Source organism: Podarcis muralis, chromosome 3 (genome assembly GCF_964188315.1).
Source record: "Podarcis muralis chromosome 3, rPodMur119.hap1.1, whole genome shotgun sequence".
Classification (NCBI taxonomy): domain Eukaryota; kingdom Metazoa; phylum Chordata; class Lepidosauria; order Squamata; family Lacertidae; genus Podarcis; species Podarcis muralis.
The window spans coordinates 102061773-102080323 of record NC_135657.1 but is presented as its reverse complement, the minus strand read 5'-3'; the positions used below and the strand labels follow the sequence as shown (position 1 = coordinate 102080323).

At 46.0% G+C, this 18551-nt stretch overlaps 1 protein-coding gene and 1 non-coding gene across 3 annotated transcripts in view; both read right to left on the bottom strand.

Annotated features, from left to right (window-relative positions):
- The window catches only part of HS1BP3 (HCLS1 binding protein 3), a 33765-nt gene extending 17807 nt beyond the window's left edge, over nucleotides 1-15958 (bottom strand). For both annotated transcript variants that reach the window (XR_003705764.2, XM_028722335.2), the window contains exons 1-4: nucleotides 15715-15958; nucleotides 13030-13195; nucleotides 4175-4382; nucleotides 1443-1662 (exon numbers count right to left, since the gene is read on the bottom strand). Coding sequence is in view for 1 of the 2 variants with exons in the window: in XM_028722335.2 (XP_028578168.2) it covers nucleotides 1443-1662; nucleotides 4175-4382; nucleotides 13030-13195; nucleotides 15715-15755 (635 nt within the window). In the remaining variant the exon portion in view is untranslated. The remainder of the gene's footprint in view (nucleotides 1-1442; nucleotides 1663-4174; nucleotides 4383-13029; nucleotides 13196-15714) is intronic.
- Nucleotides 15959-16004: 46 nt separating this feature from the next.
- On the bottom strand, nucleotides 16005-16086 carry TRNAS-AGA (transfer RNA serine (anticodon AGA)). Its single transcript has one exon. It is a non-coding gene; the product is annotated as a tRNA-Ser (tRNA).
- Nucleotides 16087-18551: the final 2465 nt, after the last annotated feature.

The window sequence follows — 18551 nt, the reverse complement described above, 5'->3', positions numbered from 1 at the left end:
CCAAATAAGGACACTCTCTTTTGTATATGCCTGCAGCCAATGACCATTTCACGGAAAAACAATGCTTTATCAAGGTTCTCAGCAGAAATAGCAATCCAGCTTGTGGCATGTGTGAGTGTGTTTTAAATCCAGGCACTCTGGAATTTCAGATATCCAGAGGGACAGTTTCAGTTTTGAGCAATATATAAGTTGTTAAATGAAAATGCTTAGAGTGCATAATGACTAGACAGAAAATGATAACCACTCAGGAATCTTTTAGGAATCATAAAATCATTGCAGTATGCCTATATATCTTAAGAAAGAAAGAAAAGGGGGGGGGGAATCCCATAGCAATTCTTAATTACCAAGTAACATTTTGTTCTTATTCTGAGTTGCCAAAAATAAAAAGCATTCCTTCTTCCTTCCTTGCATTTTCCATTTTGCAGTGGAACACACGAGGAAATGCCTTTGTTTTGGGCCAACATGGATGGGTGCAGATTTTGGAATTAATACTTTTTGTCAGGGATGTGCAGAAAAAAACAAAGAAAAGTGAAAGAAGTGAAGACCAAAAGTTGGAAACTTCAAAGTGCTATTTACACATGCTTAACATTGGCTGGGATTTGCCCTAGTTATGACCATCACGCCTGCTCATATGTTTTCATGTAAATAATCTAGTCCAGCTTGTGGGGACTTCTCATAGAGAATTCAGAGGATTAATCAAGATCTCATGATAGCTCCATCCTTGGATTGGAGCCCCACATTGCACAAAAGATTCCTAAGTGATCTAGGTGCCTTCTTTGATTGCTACCAGCACTGAAGACAAGCAAATATCTTTAGGCACCTGTCAGGTGCTGGTTGAGAGCAAACAGGCAAGACCCCAACCTGTCTTTTCCAGGCTTTATTATCTGTACAAACTATTTTACAGTGCAGTGTCGCAGGTCCATGTCTGCTCAGTCGCTAGCACAATCTGGGAGTGGGCCGTCCTCATACCTTCCCCAGCATAACAGTCGTGTGACCCCCACCCTTCTCCTCCCCTCTCTGCGCGCAAACTTACTGCACAAAGTGGGCGTTGGCAAAGGGGGACTTGCCGCCCCTCCACTTTCCTCAGGCTTGGTGTTGCGGCTCTCCCTAGCATCTTCTGATCCCTGCGCCCATTCCCCGCTGGAGGCGGGACTTCCCTCCTCGCCAGAGGAAGAACTACTTCGCAAGATCTTTGGAGGCTCCCTGTAACACAACTGCCCTTCCACCTCTTGCCTCTGAGCTGATGGCAGTTCCCTGACAGCACCTGAATTGGAGATGCTGTAAATAGAGAGATCTTCCCCATACAATTGAATTATTTCTCTCTCCTTTCTCAAGCCCTGCAGCTCAGAAGTACACACTAGGACAGTATGGCAGAACAGATTAAGTTTGAATTACTGATGGACATTTTGCATAAGGAGCACGGTAAAATTAAAAAGTCATACTTGATAACCCCAAGTGGGTCTCCATCATCATCCCCGTCCTCCTCTTCCTCTTCCTCTTTTCTCTTTTTAACATCCTGCTCTTCCGAGGATTTGAACAGGGGAACGGGGTCAGGAGTCCTTTCCTCTTTGAAGAAATCAAAGGCTTCGTTTTCGTCGTCCTTGTCTTCCGCATCGGGGAGGTTTTTACTTTTGATGTCCGTGGCGCTGGTGGATCTGGTTCCTGCAGAAGCACAACATGGAAAACTGAACACAGAGGCTTCAAAAGAAGGTATTCTGGTCCCGTGCCAACGTCACCAACTTCTGACTGTTTGGCAAACAAAATGGAGAACTATGTCATCATCATCAGCATCATCATTAATTAGACTTGTTAGCCACTTGTTGGCCAAAGGTCTTCAAGCAACTTACAACACATTTAAAAACATGAATATAAATACTTATACTACAAAAATAGAACAAAACAACCCTCATAACAGCTGCAGGAATCTTGGCAGCACATTAGAAAACATAACAGCATCTCAGTCTACTAAAGGCAGGTGGGGGAATGTGCCAGGCAGACCTCACTGAGAGCATTGTATATGGAATATTATATTATATTATATTATATTATATTATATTATATTATATTATATTATATTATATTATATATTATATTATATTATTATATTATATTAGTATATTATATTATATTATTTTATTTTATTTTATTTATTAACCCACCCATCTGGGTGGCTAACGCACATTTAAAAAATTGTAAAACATCAGACATTTTAAAATTTCCCGATTACAGGGCCTCGAAACAGTACATTTGAGCATCATAGAGTTTGTCTGGCTCAGTTGTTAGTTGCCTGTCATTTTTAGCCACTCTGATGTGGGATTTCAAAGAGTGCCATGGACACATTGCAATAAGCCACCTGGAGATTTCAGAAAAACAAGATAGGCTTCACTTTTGTAACCTTGCGTCAGGGTGCCAACTTTAATAAAATATCCGGGGGAGGGGGAACAAGTAAGCCCCGCCCCACACAATCAATCACATGACAGGGCGCACCCACATCATTTTAATGGCAATGTCCATCAACTTTGGGGGCCCCAGTCCCCTCAAATGTTTTAGGGGGGGAGCAAAGAGACCTCATAGGAGTTGGCTCCTATGCCATGTATATACACCAATGGGACGCAGGTGGTGCTGTGGTCTAAACCACTGAGTCTCTTGGGCTTGCTGATCAGAAGGTTGGCGGTTCGAATCCCCACAACAGGGTGAGCTCCCGTTGCTCGGTCCCAGTTCCTGCCAACCTAGCAGTTCGAAAGCACATCAGTGCAAGTAGATAAATAGGTACCGCTGCGGCAGGAAGGTAAATAGCGTTTCCATGCGCTCTGGTTTCCCTCACGGTGTTCCGTTGCACCAGAAGCGGTTTAGTCCTGCTGGCCACATGACCCAGAAAGCTGTCGGTGAACAAACGCCAGCTGCCTTGGCCTGAAAGCGAGACGAGCGCCACACCCCCATAGTCGCCTTCGACAGGACTTAACTGTCCAGGGGTCCTTTACCTTTATACACACCAATGGCAGTATTATAAATTGTTGAAATAAATGAATACTTTCCTGTAATTCAGATAGAATTTTAGAGTTGGAAGGGACCGCGAGAGTCATGTATTCTACCCCCCTGCAATGCAAGAAGATATAACCATGACGACATTAGAGCCCAAAACCAGCCATGTTATGGAGGCTGCTATGCAGATGGTTGATTGCCACCCAGTTTCAACACCAAACAGAGGCTTTAGTTTCTGCTACTTTCAAAAGTAACCAGGCGCCTAGTCTTCCCACAGTGCATTTGAAGCGGGGGTGACGAACCAGTAGCTCTCCAGATTTTGCTGGACAGCAACTCCCTGCCCACACTCAGCATACTGACTAGGGCTGGTGGGAGTTGGAGTTCCTCCATATCTGAAGGGCCAGAGGTCAGCCACCCAATTTTAAGCCATGCATACATATATTGAGCAGCTGTGCAGGTCCACCACTGGTAACATCACCACAGCAGTGCGCGTCCTGCAATTCTGCTATCATCTGGTACAAACATAGTGGCTGCATTCCAGGAAGAACTCAGTGTTTTGAAAATGTCAGGGTTTTTTATATAAAATCTGGCATCTAACTCATTGTGTGGATAACGCCTAGAGAAATCTCAGTGGCAAGATCCTGAGTGATTCAGACAGGGATGTTACACTTTACATTGCTCTCTGCCCTCCGTACAGTGAGCAAGTTGTATGGAATAAATTATATAAAACGAGAAAATACACACACACAAAATTAAGGCTGCAAACTCTTACTGGAACACTTGGGTTACCTTAGTGTAGAATTCTGGCCTTTTTAAAAAAGAAAATTACACAGCCCATGTTGCCTAGACAGTTTCTCATATTAATAACGAAGGTGTGGCTTTTTCTTCTTAAATCACATTAACATGTCTAGGTCACAGGGTGCTTTTAAAACCAAATCTCACAATGAGGCAATGGAGTATTTATGAAATTCAAGACCAATCTGAGCACAGGGTTTGTAGGAAAGCAAATCTAGCAGGTTTGCAGAGGTACTTGGACATGAGAATTTAATACCTTAAGGGGGGGAAGTGTCTTGAAAATTGATAGGAGATGCAGCTGATTTTGCAAAATTTCTCTGGTACTCAAAAGCTTAAAGGGTCACTGGATATTGAATAAAAGACATGTTACCATTACAAAAACATGCTTGGGAGTTACCTAGGAATTCCATTAACTCGGGACTTGTTGCTAGATCTGTGTCTTTGGAAATGGATCTCATGATCTCATTAAACGCAGCTCTCCGTTCCCGGATGTCAAACTCCCCAACAAACAGCACTTTCCTTGGCAACGGTGGCAGAGAGGATTGTGGGTAACGTGTAGCCAGCCTCTGATAAAACTCCTCAATCTCGCTGTACTTCTTTGAGACCTGTAAGCAGAATAGGCAGAATTTGTCTTTGTTGTTAAATGACAAATATGGAGAAGCTTGCCACAGCGCACAAACTTGAAAAGTATAAATAAATAAATGAAAATCGGGGGAAAAGAAAAGAAATGAATGCTTGCAAATTTTATAAACTTAGGAAGGAAACGGTTGCCATGAAGAGCCCATTCTTCCGCTGGTGGCTGCTATATGGGACCTTCTGAACACAGTTTCTGCCTTGTTTACAGAAGTGCCTTTGTTTGTGGCCCCAGAAATGCTCACAAGGGATTATCTGTACAAGGAGCAAAAAGCTTCTGTGGATTTGCATTGACCACTTTGACAATCTGTTCACACGCTGATTTAAGGACAAGGCCATTTCTTGGCTGACAGAACTAATCAGCAATATTCCGAGCAAGATACTTAATAAGTGATAAATGAGTGATACTTATTCAGAGCATGGGTGGCCAACTGTCAGGAATGCAATATTGCAGATTCAAAGCTCCTTCCAACTCTATAATTTTAAAGACTGAGAAGAAAACCATAGTAGCACTGATACAAACAAACAATAAAATCTGAATGTGAACACAGATCCATAAATCTCATCTTGTATTTTAGGATGTAGCTCAGGGGTCAGCAAACTTTTTCAGCAGGGGGCCGGTCCACTGTCCCTCAGACCTTGTGGGGGGCCAGACTATATTATTTTTTGGGGGGGATGAATGAATTCCTATGCCCCACAAATAACCCAGAGATGCATTTTAAATAAAAGGACACATTCTACACATGTAAAAACACCAGGCAGACCCCACAAATAACCCAGAGGTGCATTTTAAATAAAAGCACACATTCCACTCATGTAAAAACACGCTGATTCCCGGACCGTCCGCAGGTCGGATTGAGAAGGCGATTGGGCCTGATCCGGCCCCTGGGCCTTAGTTTGCCTACCTATGGGTAGAACCATGGTTTGAACCACCACCAACTTTTAGTTTCCAAATATGCTTGTATTTAACCTTAAAGGGCAGATCTAGATGGGCAGTTTATTCACACAAACTTTGAGAGCTACCTTGCACTTCCTAGTACAAACATTGCATGATTTTTCTTACTGGAAAAAACTCTGATAACAAAAATGATAGAAAATTGCAGTGGAAAAGTGTGAGATAATCACCAGAACCTGGCAATTTCATATAACGTCCATGATAATGTATCAGGATGAATGTTTAATAAACTGGTGGTGTTGAATAAACTCCGTGCAACCTTTATGCAAACATATCAGCTTGAATTCTCAATAAACAGCCACACTGGAAGCTCCTCTTCTTATAAATTCACGGAACAGGACTCCTTCACCATCACATTGGATAATAAACATATTGCTTGGTGTAGACGATCCATTGATTTCAAGTAAGAACAAGCTGGGATACCTCAAGCAGTAGAGCATGAGACTCTTAATCTCAGGGTTATGAGTTTGAGTCTCGCACTAGGCAAAAGATTACTGCATTGCAGGGGGGCTGGACTAGAAGACCCCTGGGATCCCTTCCAACTTGACCATTCAGTGATTCTACGATTCCAAGCACAAGCACTCAGTGCATTCCCTGTTCTTAACATCACCAGAATGAACTCTGTCTTTCTGGTCACCTCCAGGCCTAGGTAAGTATGCTCTTGAATGGTGTTTGAGTGCCCTCTACTGGAACCATATACCGCTCAAAAGATTCAGGCTCTTCTACATTTCTTAGTTTTGCTACAGAAATGACATCCTTAAAAATAAACCTGTACACACAGAGAACAGCGTAGGCTCCCTATTAATGGTCGATCCAGCAAGATATGTCACAGTAGAGCTTGTCACTGCATCAAAGGTGCTATAAATATGTCTCCAACCCTGGAGTACAACATAGGAAGAATAATAGCTGGGAGAAAGTTTGCATTAAGTTTAGCAACTTAGGCAGCAAAGTGGGTGTCTCCTGGTCTGAAACCAGCAAGAGCTAATGGTCTCACTTCTGCACAAGGCAGGGTGGCCTAGGGAGTCTGAGGCCCATATCTTTTGCTCCAGCCCCTTCTCACCCCTTTTTAAACTGCATTTTTTCCCCTAGGGGTGGCTGGTGACGTGGCAGTAGATTCTGCCACCCTCCATGCTGATCTGGCCAAAGGCAAATTTATCCATGTGTCCAAAGTCTTTTAAAGTACCTAAAATGATAGTATCATAGAACTGTAGAATTGTAAGGGACCACGAGAATCATCTAGTCCAACCCCCTGCAATGAGGGAATCTTTTGCCCGACGTGGGGTTCAAACCCACGACCCAGAGATTAAGAGTCTCATACTCGACGGACTGAGCTGTAATGCCCCTGGATGTTAGCCTTCAATCCTATACTCACTTGCTGGTGGTCAACGAAAGAGACTTAAAGACTCTCTCAAGGCAAATCTTAAAAAATGTAGTATAAACACTGACACCTGGGAAACACTGGCCTGCAAGCGCTCCAATTGGAGAACAGCCTTTACCAAAGGTATCATGAACTTTGAAGATGCTCAAACTCAGGATGAAAGGGAGAAACGTGCGAAGAGGAAGGCACACTTGGCAAACCCTCACCGTGATCAGCTCCTACCCAGAAACCTATCTCCCCACTGTGGAAGGATGTGTGGATCCAGAATTGGCCTCCACAGTCACTTACGGACTCCCTGTTAAAACCATGTTCATGGAAGACAATCTTACTTGGCTACAAGTGATCGCCAAAGAAGACGACTTGCCTGGGGGTAAGCTCCATTGAACTCAAGGGTGCTTACTTCTGTGAAGACATGTATGAGAGTCTAGGCCAGGGGTCAGCAAGGTTTATCTTGCCTGGGCTGGATCGGTCCCACAGAGATCCCTCTGTGGGCCAGATTGCGTGCGCACCCGCAATTTTTAGTGTCTGCGCAGACACGATTTTCAGAGCCGCGGAAGTGAGTCTCTGTGCTGCGCTGCACTAGGGGCAGCTTGTGGGCCAGTCAAACGACCTCCGCGGGCTGCTTCCTGTCCATGGGCCTTAGGTTGCTGACCCCTGGTCTAGGCTGTTAGCTTTGTATGCTTTTTACAGTGGTATCAGAATCAGAGATAAAAATGCCACCTAAACGTGTTAGGAGAAAAAGAGAGAAAGAAAGAAGAGAAGGAAAAGAAAGGATCAAATTCAATACAGCAAGGAAAAGAGTAAGGGATTTCCAAGCATAATTTGGGGAGGGGGGGGAACTGCAGCTTTTGCAAGCGATGAGTGTTCAGGGCAACCTTATAAATGTTTACTCAAAGAATCATAGAAATGTACATAGAAAGTACATTTCTATGTACATAGAAAGTACATTTCAAACATAGAAAGGACACACTTACCTGCATGGGTACCTTTGAGAGAAAGAGAGGGAACATGCTGGGGAGGAAGTAAAATAGAAGGAGAAAAATCCCTCTTGCCCTCTGCAATTTCTTTTCAGACTTCACTTGTGCTTTATTATTGACATCTCCTGATCCAGTATTAGAAACTCAGATATATTAACTAGGTGTCAAATGGCTCCTAAAACCAGGGTTTCAGCCACCAAAACAGAACATCTAGTTGCCATTTGGGGGCCAGATGGCTCAAAGACGACTTCCTGGTTCCTGAAATTTGTTCTGATTGTGCAGATAAATTCTCACAGAGAGAATTCTAAAGGATGTGTTGTCGGTGTGTGAAAACAGGCAAGATCCAAGGATCCCCAGGAATGCACCTCCAGATGGGGGAGACGTCAGGCGCCATCCTGGCACCCGGGCATCATCACTTGGTCGCAAGTGGCCGATAGCCAGGCACCAAATGCACCTGGCGCCTGGCAAATTTTGAACGCTACTAATCTCTCCCATAAGGGACACGGGTGGCGCTGTGCGTTAAACCACAGAGCCTAGGACTTGCCGATCAGAAGGTCGGCGGTTCGAATCCTCGCGACGGGGTGAGCTCCCGTTGCTCGGTCCCTGCTCCTGCCAACCTAGCAGTTCGAAAGCACCTCAAAGCACAAGTAGATAAATAGGTACCGCTCCGGCGGGAAGGTAAACGGCGTTTCCATGCGCTGCTCTGGTTCGCCAGAAGTGGCTTAGTCATGCTGGCCACATGACCCAGAAGCTGTACACCGGCTCCCTCGGCCAATAAAGCGACCTGAGCACCGCAACCCCAGAGTCAGCCACGACTGGACCTAATGGTCAGGGGTCCGTTTACCTTTACCTTAATCTCCCCCATAGGACTTCTACTGAATCAGGTCATTGCTCCCTCTAGCTCAGCACTGGTTACAATGCCAGTCAGGGCCTCCCTAGGATTTGAGACAAGGCTCTCTCTACCTGGAGATGCCAGGGACTGAACTTAGAACCTCCTGCATGCCAAACACGAGCCCTACCCCCGAGCCCTACCCTAGTGCCTAGGAGATCTCAGGTTCGTTATGGTCATATTCCAGCTTTTACTTATTGCTTAGGCTTAAAATGAAAAACATAATAATAATAGAAGGAATCTTACTAAGTGTGTTGCTGTATATAATTACAAACATACACAAGACTTCAGAGGTTGGTGGCTGGCAAGATGAAGCTGCTCAGATAAGCTTTAAATAGCTCTGGATAATGTAACAGGTCATGGTGAAACTGAGTAGGTTTTCATGCCACAACTACTTTGGTTGGAAACACCAACGCAACAGAATGTGACATCTCTCATTCATGTGAGGAAAGAATACCTTCTTTCCCTTTCAACTGCCTGCAACAAGCTCAAGATTTCAGATTAGCTACACCGGCTAAACTATTTAAGGTATTTGACCATGCCACAGTGACCCAAAAATATTTCGCAGGATGAAAATACCATTCCAGTGGGGGACTGGAATGTTTAAATTAATTATCTCCTGAGAAAGGGATGGAAATCAGAGCAACCGAGGTGTCTAACAAGGAACCAAGGAACAAAGTCGCTTTAATGTCGCATGGCTTTGTGCAAGTATAGGGGACATGTGGTGTCATCAGTGCCAGATTACCAAATAGGCAGAGTACAGTGGTACCTTGCAAGACGAATGCCTCGCAAGACGAAAAACTCGCAAGACGAAAGGGTTTTTGATTTTTGAGTTGCTTCGCAAGATGAATTTCCCTATGGGCTTGCTTCGCAAGACGAAAACGTCTTGCAAGTTTGCTTCCTTTTTCCTAAAACCGTTAATACAGTTGCGACTTGACTCCGAGGAGCAACTCATAGCACGCGGTGTGGTAGCCTTTTTTGAGGTTTTTGAAGACTTTGGTGATTTTTGAAGCTTTTCCAAAACTTTTCCGACACCGTGCTTCGCAAGACATAAAAAATCGCAAGACGAAAAAACTCGCGGAAGGAATTAATTTTGTCTTGTGAGGCACCACTATACGCACTGCCCTATGGGCCTCATGCCTTTTAGGGGCCCTGCGACAAGGGATCAAAATAATACAGTGGTACCTCAGGTTAAGTACTTACCGTAATTCGTTCCGGAGGTCCGTACTTAACCTGAAACTGTTCTTAACCTGAAGCACCACTTTAGCTAATGGGGCCTCCTGCTGCCACCGTGCCGCTGGAGCACAATTTCTGTTGTCATCCTGAAGCAAAGTTCTTAACCTGAAGCACTATTTCTGGGTTAGCGGAGTCTGTAACCTGAAGCGTATGGAACCTGAGGTACCACTGTACTGACTACATTCAAGTATTAGGAGATAATTTCCAAGGCCAGATTTTGACTGCCTAGCAGCCTCCACAGGGTTTAATCCAGCACTGGGTATCAATAGGACTACACCTCCCATCATGCTTTACAATGCTGGCTAGGGATGATGGAACTTGGAGTCCAACAACTTCCAGAGGACCACATGTTCGCCATGCCCTGCATAAAAACTGAAGCTGAAGAAAACATTTCCAAAACTTAAGCACTGTTCATTGCAGCAGATAGGGAACCTGTTGCCCTTCAGATGTTGCAAGACTCCACTTCCCATTTTCTCTGGTGACTGGGCATATTGGCTGGGACTGATGAAAGCTGGAGACTGACAATATCTGGAGGTTGAAAAGTTGTCCATCCCTCCATTAGAGGCAAAGGAAAGGTTCACAAGCATTTTCCTCACTTGATGGCATCAAGTGATGGCTTGCATGTGTGTGAATGAGTCATGACAGAATCTGTCTTCTCACATTACCTCCATGGAAAATGCTGGTTGAGTGGTGCCATTTCACACATTCGGCTGAGAAATCTCTACTACACTCAATGACTGGATGTGTGAACTGGCTCCACTGAGAACAATTACAGTGGTACCTCAGGTTAAGTACTTAATTCGTTCCAGAGTCCTGTTCTTAACCTGAAACTGTTCTTAACCTGAAGCACCACTTTAGCTAATGGGGCCTCCCGCTGCTGCCGTGCCGCCGGAGGACGATTTCTGTTCTCATCCTGAAGCAAAGTTCTTAACCCGAGGTACTATTTCTGGGTTAGCGGAGTCTGTAACCTGAAGCGTATGGAACCTGAGGTACCACTGTATACAGGTGGATATAAATTGGGGGTGGGGTGAGGTAATTCCATTACATACAAAGCATTATTGCCCATTCACATATGCAAATCATTGTTTGACAATACAGTGGTACCTCTGGTTACGTACTTATTTTATTCCGGAGGTCCGTTATTAACCTGAAACTATTCTTAACCTGAAGCACCACTTTAGCTATTGGGGCCTCCCGCCTCTGTCGTGCAATTTCTGTTCTCAACCTGAAGCAAAGTTCTTAATATTTCTGGGTTAGCAGAGTCTGTAACCTGAAGCGTCTGTAACCTGAAGCGTCTGTAACCCGAGGTACCACTGTACTAGGCTCAGTGCCAAGAAGACCTACACCTGCTTAGAAGTCACAGCAGCCCTAGTTGTGTCCTGTACTTTTGCCTTAGACTAACAGATCTCAGGTCTGGTCTGGTCTACACTTGCCACAGAATGAGTGGTGGTGCCATTTCACACATTCGGCTCAGAAATCTCTACTACACTCAATGACTGGATGTGTGAACTGGCTCCACTGAGAACAATCATACAGGTGAATATAAATTGGGGGTGGGGTAGGTAATTCCATTACAATACAGAAGAAGAAGAAGAGAAGAGTTTGGATTTGATACCCCGCTTTATCACTACCCGAAGGAGTCTCAAAGCGGCTAACATTCTCCTTTCCCTTCCTCCCCCACAACAAACACTCTGTGAGGTGAGTGGGGCTGAGAGACTTCAAAGAAGTGTGACTAGCCCAAGGTCACCCAGCAGCTGCATGTGGAGGAGCGGAGACACAGACCCAGTTCACCAGATCACGAGTCTATCCCTCTTAACCACTACACCACACTGGCTCTCACCACACAGTCATCAAAGGATGGGCTTGTATGTAGGAACCAGCTTACAACTATCCATTAACATAAACTGCCAAGAAGCTTTTCATTTCCTCTGTGCTACAGGCAAACATCTTAATCTGTCTTCTAAAATCAAATGGCCGTTTTCTTAAAGCGATTGGCTTTGGATATTTCCCAATATGAGCATTTGTTTGCAGGGAGTGCTTACAACATAAGTAGCTGCTACACTGTTCCACTGAATACTTAAGGCAACTCTTTTTTTTTTTAATCAAACCAATTTTTGTAGCAAAAGAAGATACAATCTGTCATGTTTTCCCTCGAAATACAGTCATACCTCTTGTTCCATTTGCTTCACGTTGCGGCTTTTCGGGTTGTGAACGCAGCAAACCCGGAAGTGTATACTTCCGGGTTTTGCCCCGCACACACACGCAGAAGCGTTCTGCACGCTTTGTGCATGTGCAGAAGTGCTCTATCACACTCCACGCTTGTGCAGAAGCGCCGCTCTATTTGTGGACTTTTCGGGGTGCGAACAGCACCCTGGAATGGATCGTGTCCGCAACTAGAGATACCACTGTAGAAACATAACGCCTTAAATCAGTGATGGCCAAACTTGGCCCTCCAGCTGTTTTGGGACTACAATTCCCATCATCCCTGACCACTGGTCCTGTTAGCTAGGGATGATGGGAGTTGTAGTCCCAAAACAGCTGGAGGGCCACGTTTGGCCATCACTGCCTTAAATCCTAGGAGAAATTACCAGACAAAGGTCCTTTAAAGTCCAGGGTCCCTTCCTCCCCACATTGTTCAGAAAGGGGCCCCAAGCCCCCAATGAGGATCTAGTCATGAAGGTAAAAGGTAATGGACCCCTGGAGGTTAAGTCCAGTCAAAGACGACTATGGGGTTGTGGCGCTCATCTCATCTTTTTAGGCTGAGAGAGTTGGCATTTTGTCCACAGACAGCTTTCTGGGTCATGTGGCCAGCATGACTAAACTACTTCTGGCACAACGGAACACCATGACGGAAACCAGAGCACACAGAAATGCCATTTACCTTCCCACTGCAGTGGGACCTATTTATCTACTTGCACTGGTGTGCTTTCAAACTGCTAGGTTGACAGGAGCTGGGACAGAGCAACAGGAGCTCACCCCGTTGCGGGGATTCAAACTGCTGACCTTCTGATCAGCACACCCAAGAGGCTCAGTGGTTTAGACCACAGTGCCACCCACATTCCTACACCCGCATCTCTAGTCATGAACATCCTAGATTCACAGTGTCGCTCATGTATCCATATGCGCTCTCTCTGTTACATAACAACAGTTCAACAGCAACAACAACTGTTTCATAGTGGATTACCATAAACTGAATTATGTCTTCTGGCTTGTGCTTTGCTGATTTGAAAGCAGGCAGCTGCGTCACGGCAACAATATTATATTCCACATGGCCTGACATCATCTTCCCCCGGATTTCCTGGTACTCTGGAACGGATAGATCGATCCCTGTGTGGGTGTTTTGAAGAGGTCTGTGAATGAAAACACAGAAAGAGTTCAATCAGAGTTCAATGCCAACTGACTCCCAACAGTGACATCAGTTTTTGATCCAGAGTTGGGCAAAAGGTTCATATCTGGTCAGTTTGGATGGGGGACCCCGTGTTGCGACTCCTGCGTCGCAGGGGGTTGGACTAGATGACCCTCAGGGTCCCCTCCACTACAATTCTACAAATCTCCATTCAGCCATGAAGCTCACCGGGTGACCTTGGGCCAGCCGCTGCCTCACTGCCTAACCTACCTCACAGGGTTGTCATGAGAATTAAATGAGGAGGATCCCACCAAAGAAGAATGGATAAGTAGGATAGCAGGCGGTGCAGAACTGGCAAACTGAAGAGCAAAATTAAGAGAATCTATTGACGAGTGTTTTATGGGAGAAAGGATGCCTTAAAGAAATATTATAGTATGGATGAACTTTAGAGCAGGATTTGAGCTATGAGCAACAGAAGTAATTAGATTATAATAATGTGGTTATGATTTAATAGATAGAGGACAGGGTGAAGAAGAAGGGGAGAAATAAGAACTCCATTGAAAACGGGGTGGGAAGTCGACAAAAACAGGAGAAAATAGTTGATTGTGTTTTGATTGTATATGTTGAAAATGTCGAAACAGTAACATGTAACTGAAAACATGTAGCAACAGTAACATGTAACTGTTGCTACGTAACAGTCCTAGCCATGATATGAAAGGGGCCATTTCTTTAAATATCAGAATATTCATTTAGTCAACTTTAAAATATCAGTGGCTCCCCTTCTTCTCTTTCCATGGTTCATTTTGCATAGCAGAAATCCCTGCATGTTTTATATAAACTTCAGTATTCCATTGTTTCTGAAAGGGGCAGTTTCAGTGATATATGGTATGATATTAGACAACTTTGAGGGCAACACAAAAGTTATTTGAATGAGATGGGAAACTGACATAGAAATTTCAGGAAGTGAGGAAGCATGGGAACCTATATGGCGTAATCCATTTTTAAAGACAATTTTGGCTCACCTTCCAGAAATTTCCCTTAAAATTATCTTTTGGTGGCATTGGGCCCCCACATGCCTTGCAAAGATAAAATTCTTCAAGCTCACCATTATGTTGGAAGGGCTGTAGAGATCAAGGGTCCTATATTCATGTTTGGTGGGGGTGTACCATGGTCCATGTCTGACCTCCAGCAATCAATCCCTCTTAATTTGGCACTTGCCTTATTATCACTAGATTTGACCCCAAATTCTACCTTTAAATCTAAGGAATTAATTTCCTTCCTGTTCAACCAGTAGACTAGTTATTGTCAATGATGAAAGGAAACCTCTAATATACCAACAGAGGCTTGGGTTAATAACATTGCTCTATCAGAACACCTCATGGGATGCGGGTGGCGCTGTGGGTAAAACCTCAGCGCCTAGGACTTGCCGATCGCTTGGTCGGTGGTTCGAATCCCCGCGGTGGGGTGTGCTCCCGTCGTTCGGTCCCAGCGCCTGCCCACCTAGCAGTTCGAAAGCACCCCCGGGTGCAAGTAGATAAATAGGTACCGCTTTATACCGGGAAGGTAAACGGCGTTTCCGTGTGCTGCGCTGGCTCGCCAGATGCAGCTTGTCACGCTGGCCACGTGACCCGGAAGTGTCTCCGGACAGCGCTGGCCCCCGGCCTCTTGAGTGAGATGAGCGCACAACCCCAGAGTCTGTCAAGACTGGCCTGTACGGGCAGGGGTACCTTTACCTTTTTATCAGAACACCTCACATACCATCAATGACTAATCAACCAGATTGGTAGTTGGGTTCCTATTGAGGGTATTTGGGGAGCCAACATAACAGTGATGTGGGACTGAGGATTGGAACGGTCATTCTGAGATATTATGGCAGTGGACAAAGCTGTATTGTAACATTTGAATAAACTGGGGAAATAAATAATTAAATGAGAGGGAGAACCATAGTGGGGGGGGGTACTGATTTTGTTTTGTTACTATGTAATGTTTTTTTGTGCTTTTCTATTGCAAACTGCCCTGTGATCCCTGAATGAAGGGCGGTATAAAATAACAATAAAATGCACGCCCCCTCCAGCTCCTTGGAGAAAAAGGCGGGGTGGTACCAATGCACCGAACAATAAATTAACCCCCCACCCACCCAAGGCTAAGATGGAGGGAGCTGGCTGCCAGTTCCACGCGCTCTGGACTTGCTTGTAACCGAAGCAGGCGGACGGGTGCGCAAAGATCCCCGTGCGCCCTGACGCACCAGCTACCCTTTGGGAAGAGGGGAGCCGCGGGGGAGAAGGAAGGAAGCGGCGCTACTGGAGAGGCAGGAGGCGCAGGCAGCGAGGCTCGTCCTGCTCGGCAGGAGGCGGAAAGGCAGCCCATGCCAGCTGCTGCGCCGGGCCCAAGGCGCACATCTGGATCCCGAGGCCAGGAAGGCTCCCCTGAACTCTCCGAACCCCGCGTCCTCCTCGCTTTGGGAAGCGGCAAGAGGCAGGCAGGCATAGCAAAGCGAGGCCCCCGCACTGCAAGCCGCCTTACCTGGTGGTGACCAGCACGGCAGGCCCCGAGCTGGGCTGCATGGCGTCGCCAAAGCTCCACCGGCGCAGCGCAGACTTTGCTGGGAGTTGCGCGCAGCGAAAGTGCCGCTGCTGTTGCAAGGCTGGCGAACAGGAGGAGGAGGAGATCGGAGTGTCACGAGTTTCCCTTCCCAAGAGCTGGGCTTACGCTGCCTCTGGCGGCCCCATCCTGGTTCTTCCGGGAAACCCCCGCCCTGCTGGGATCGAGGCGCTTCAATTAAAAGTTTGGCCCTTTGAAAAATAAATCCGCACCGTAGTCGGCAGGATTCGAACCTGCGCGGGGAGACCCCAATGGATTTCTAGTCCATCGCCTTAACCACTCGGCCACGACTACTCCTAGTGGTGAAGGATTTCTGAACAAGTCTTTTTAAATTCTCCTTTCCCCCACCTCCTCCTCCTCAAGGATTTTTATACAGTTGTTAACAGTATAGAATGGTAGAGTTGGAAGGGAACCTAAATTGGAGGGTAATCAAGTCCAATCCCCCAGTATCGCGATTCGTATACTGTATTGCAGAAGGAAATGAAAGTTAACCCCCTTGTCCCAATAAAACGTTTAAATCTGCGTTGGAATAAACCAAAACGCCTCCACGGAGAGCAATTTGCCCGGAGCTGTTTACTATTATGCCACGGCGAGCTTGCTTTACGTTGTGATTCTGGGGTAAGGTTCACCAAACCCTTTGCAATATCGTAGTTGTGCCTCTTCCTTGAAAGCCATGGTATCATGGGCGGAGGCAGTTGCCCGCCCCCCTGTCAAGTAAAACATTAGAAATACTTAACTAACTGACCAATCATGTCGGTTCTGCCCCGCCCCCGCCCCCACAACAAAAACCCTGGCTACGCCCACGCGTGGTTTTTCATTCTTTCATTTCTTAGTATTGCTGCTGATCTGGAAGCGTTGCGTTTGGATAAAGCAAGCCACTTTATCCTGATGAGTGTATTATTTGGGGTTAGTCCAGGATCCGGAGGAAGTGGCTTGTTTGCGGACGGCATGGTGGAGCAAGAGAATTCAGAGAGGTCAGCCTCAAAACGCCTTGCCTCTGGTTTGGGAACATTATGCGATTAACACTGTGATTGCATGCCTAAATTCCACCGAAGTCAATGGGGCTTCCTTCCACTGACTAAGCAATCATGATCTGGCTTCAGGATTGCCAGTGGAGGCAGCTGAGAGAGAGAGAGAGAGAGAGAGAGAGAGAGAGAGAGAGAGAGAGAGAGAGAGAGACGCTGCTTTGAGCATCTCCTTTGTGCACTGCCTAGGTATAATGTAGTAAAATAAATGCATTGATATTCCGGCTCCCTCTGGATAACGACAGCATATTTTCTGGAATAATACACATTGAAACAGAATGCTTGGCAAGGTTTCATTTCATAGTGTAGCACACCAGTGCCCCCTAAACTAGGGATGGGAACTGTGTGGGCCTCTAGGTGTTCATGGAACCAGAAAGTCGGAAGGGACATCGAGGATTATCTAGATATCCCCCTGCAATGCAGAAATCTCAACCAAAGCATCCATCAGGATTCCATCCTCTCCCCCATGATTTTTAACATTTATATGAAGCCGCTGGGAGAGATCATCAGGGGGTTTGGGCTGGGTGGTCATCAGTATGCGGATGATACCCAGCTCTACCTCTCCTTTAAATCAGAACCAGTGAAGGCAGTGAAGGTGAGTGCTGGAGGCAGTGGGAGGATGGATGGTGGCTAACAGATTGAGGTTGAATCCTGACAAGACAGAAATACTGTTCTTGGGGGACAGGGGGCGGGCGGGTGTGGGGGACTCCCTGGTCCTGAATGGGGTAACTGTGCCCCTGAAGAACCAGGTGCGCAGCCTAGGAGTCATTTTGGACTCACAGCTGTCCATGGAGGTACAGGTCAGTTTTGTGCCCAAGGCAGCTGTCTACCAGCTCCATCTGGTACGCAGGTTGAGACCTTACCTGCCGACAGACTGTCTTTTCAGAGTGGTGCATGCTCTGGCTATCTCCCGCTTGGACAAATGCAATGTGCTCTGTGTGGGCTACCTTTGAAGGTGACTCGGAAACTGCAGTTAATCCAGAATGCGGCAGCTAGACTGGCGACTGGGAGTGGCCACCAAGACCATAAAACACTGGTCCTGAAAGACCTACATTGGCTCCCAGCACAATTCAAAGTGTTGGTGCTGACCTTAATGGCTTCAGCCCAGTATGCCTGAAGGAGCGTCTCCACCCCCACCATTCTGCCCGGACACTGAGGTCCAGCGCCGAGGGCCTTCTGGCAGTTCCCTCACTGCGAGAAGTGAGGTTACAGGGAACCAGGCAGAGGGCCTTCTCGGAAGTGGCGCCTGCCCTGTGGAACGCCCTCCCACCACATGTCAAGGAAATAAACAACTATCTTACTTTTAGGAGACATCTGAAGGCAGCCCTGTTTAGAGAAGTTTTTAATGTTTAATGCTGTATCATGTTTTTAATATTCAGTTGGGAGCCGCCCAGAGTGGTTGGGGAAACCCAGCTAGATGGGCAGGGTATAAATAAATGATGATGATGATGAGAGATGGTCATCTGGTGTACATTTAACCTGGTTGAGCACGACTAGTAAACTAACTAACTAAATAATACCAGTGGGGATAATAGCTCTGAGAAAAACCTTAACATCTGGTCATGTATTATCTAGGATAGCAGGGCAGAATTATGCAGATGCAGAAAATTAGAAACAACAACTCACCACTGAATAGAAATCCTATTAAACCTCATTTAAATTCTATTTATTTCAAGCAAGCTTTTGCTAAATAAGTGTGTTTGGGGCCGATGTGTCTGTCATGAAAGCTGTCTC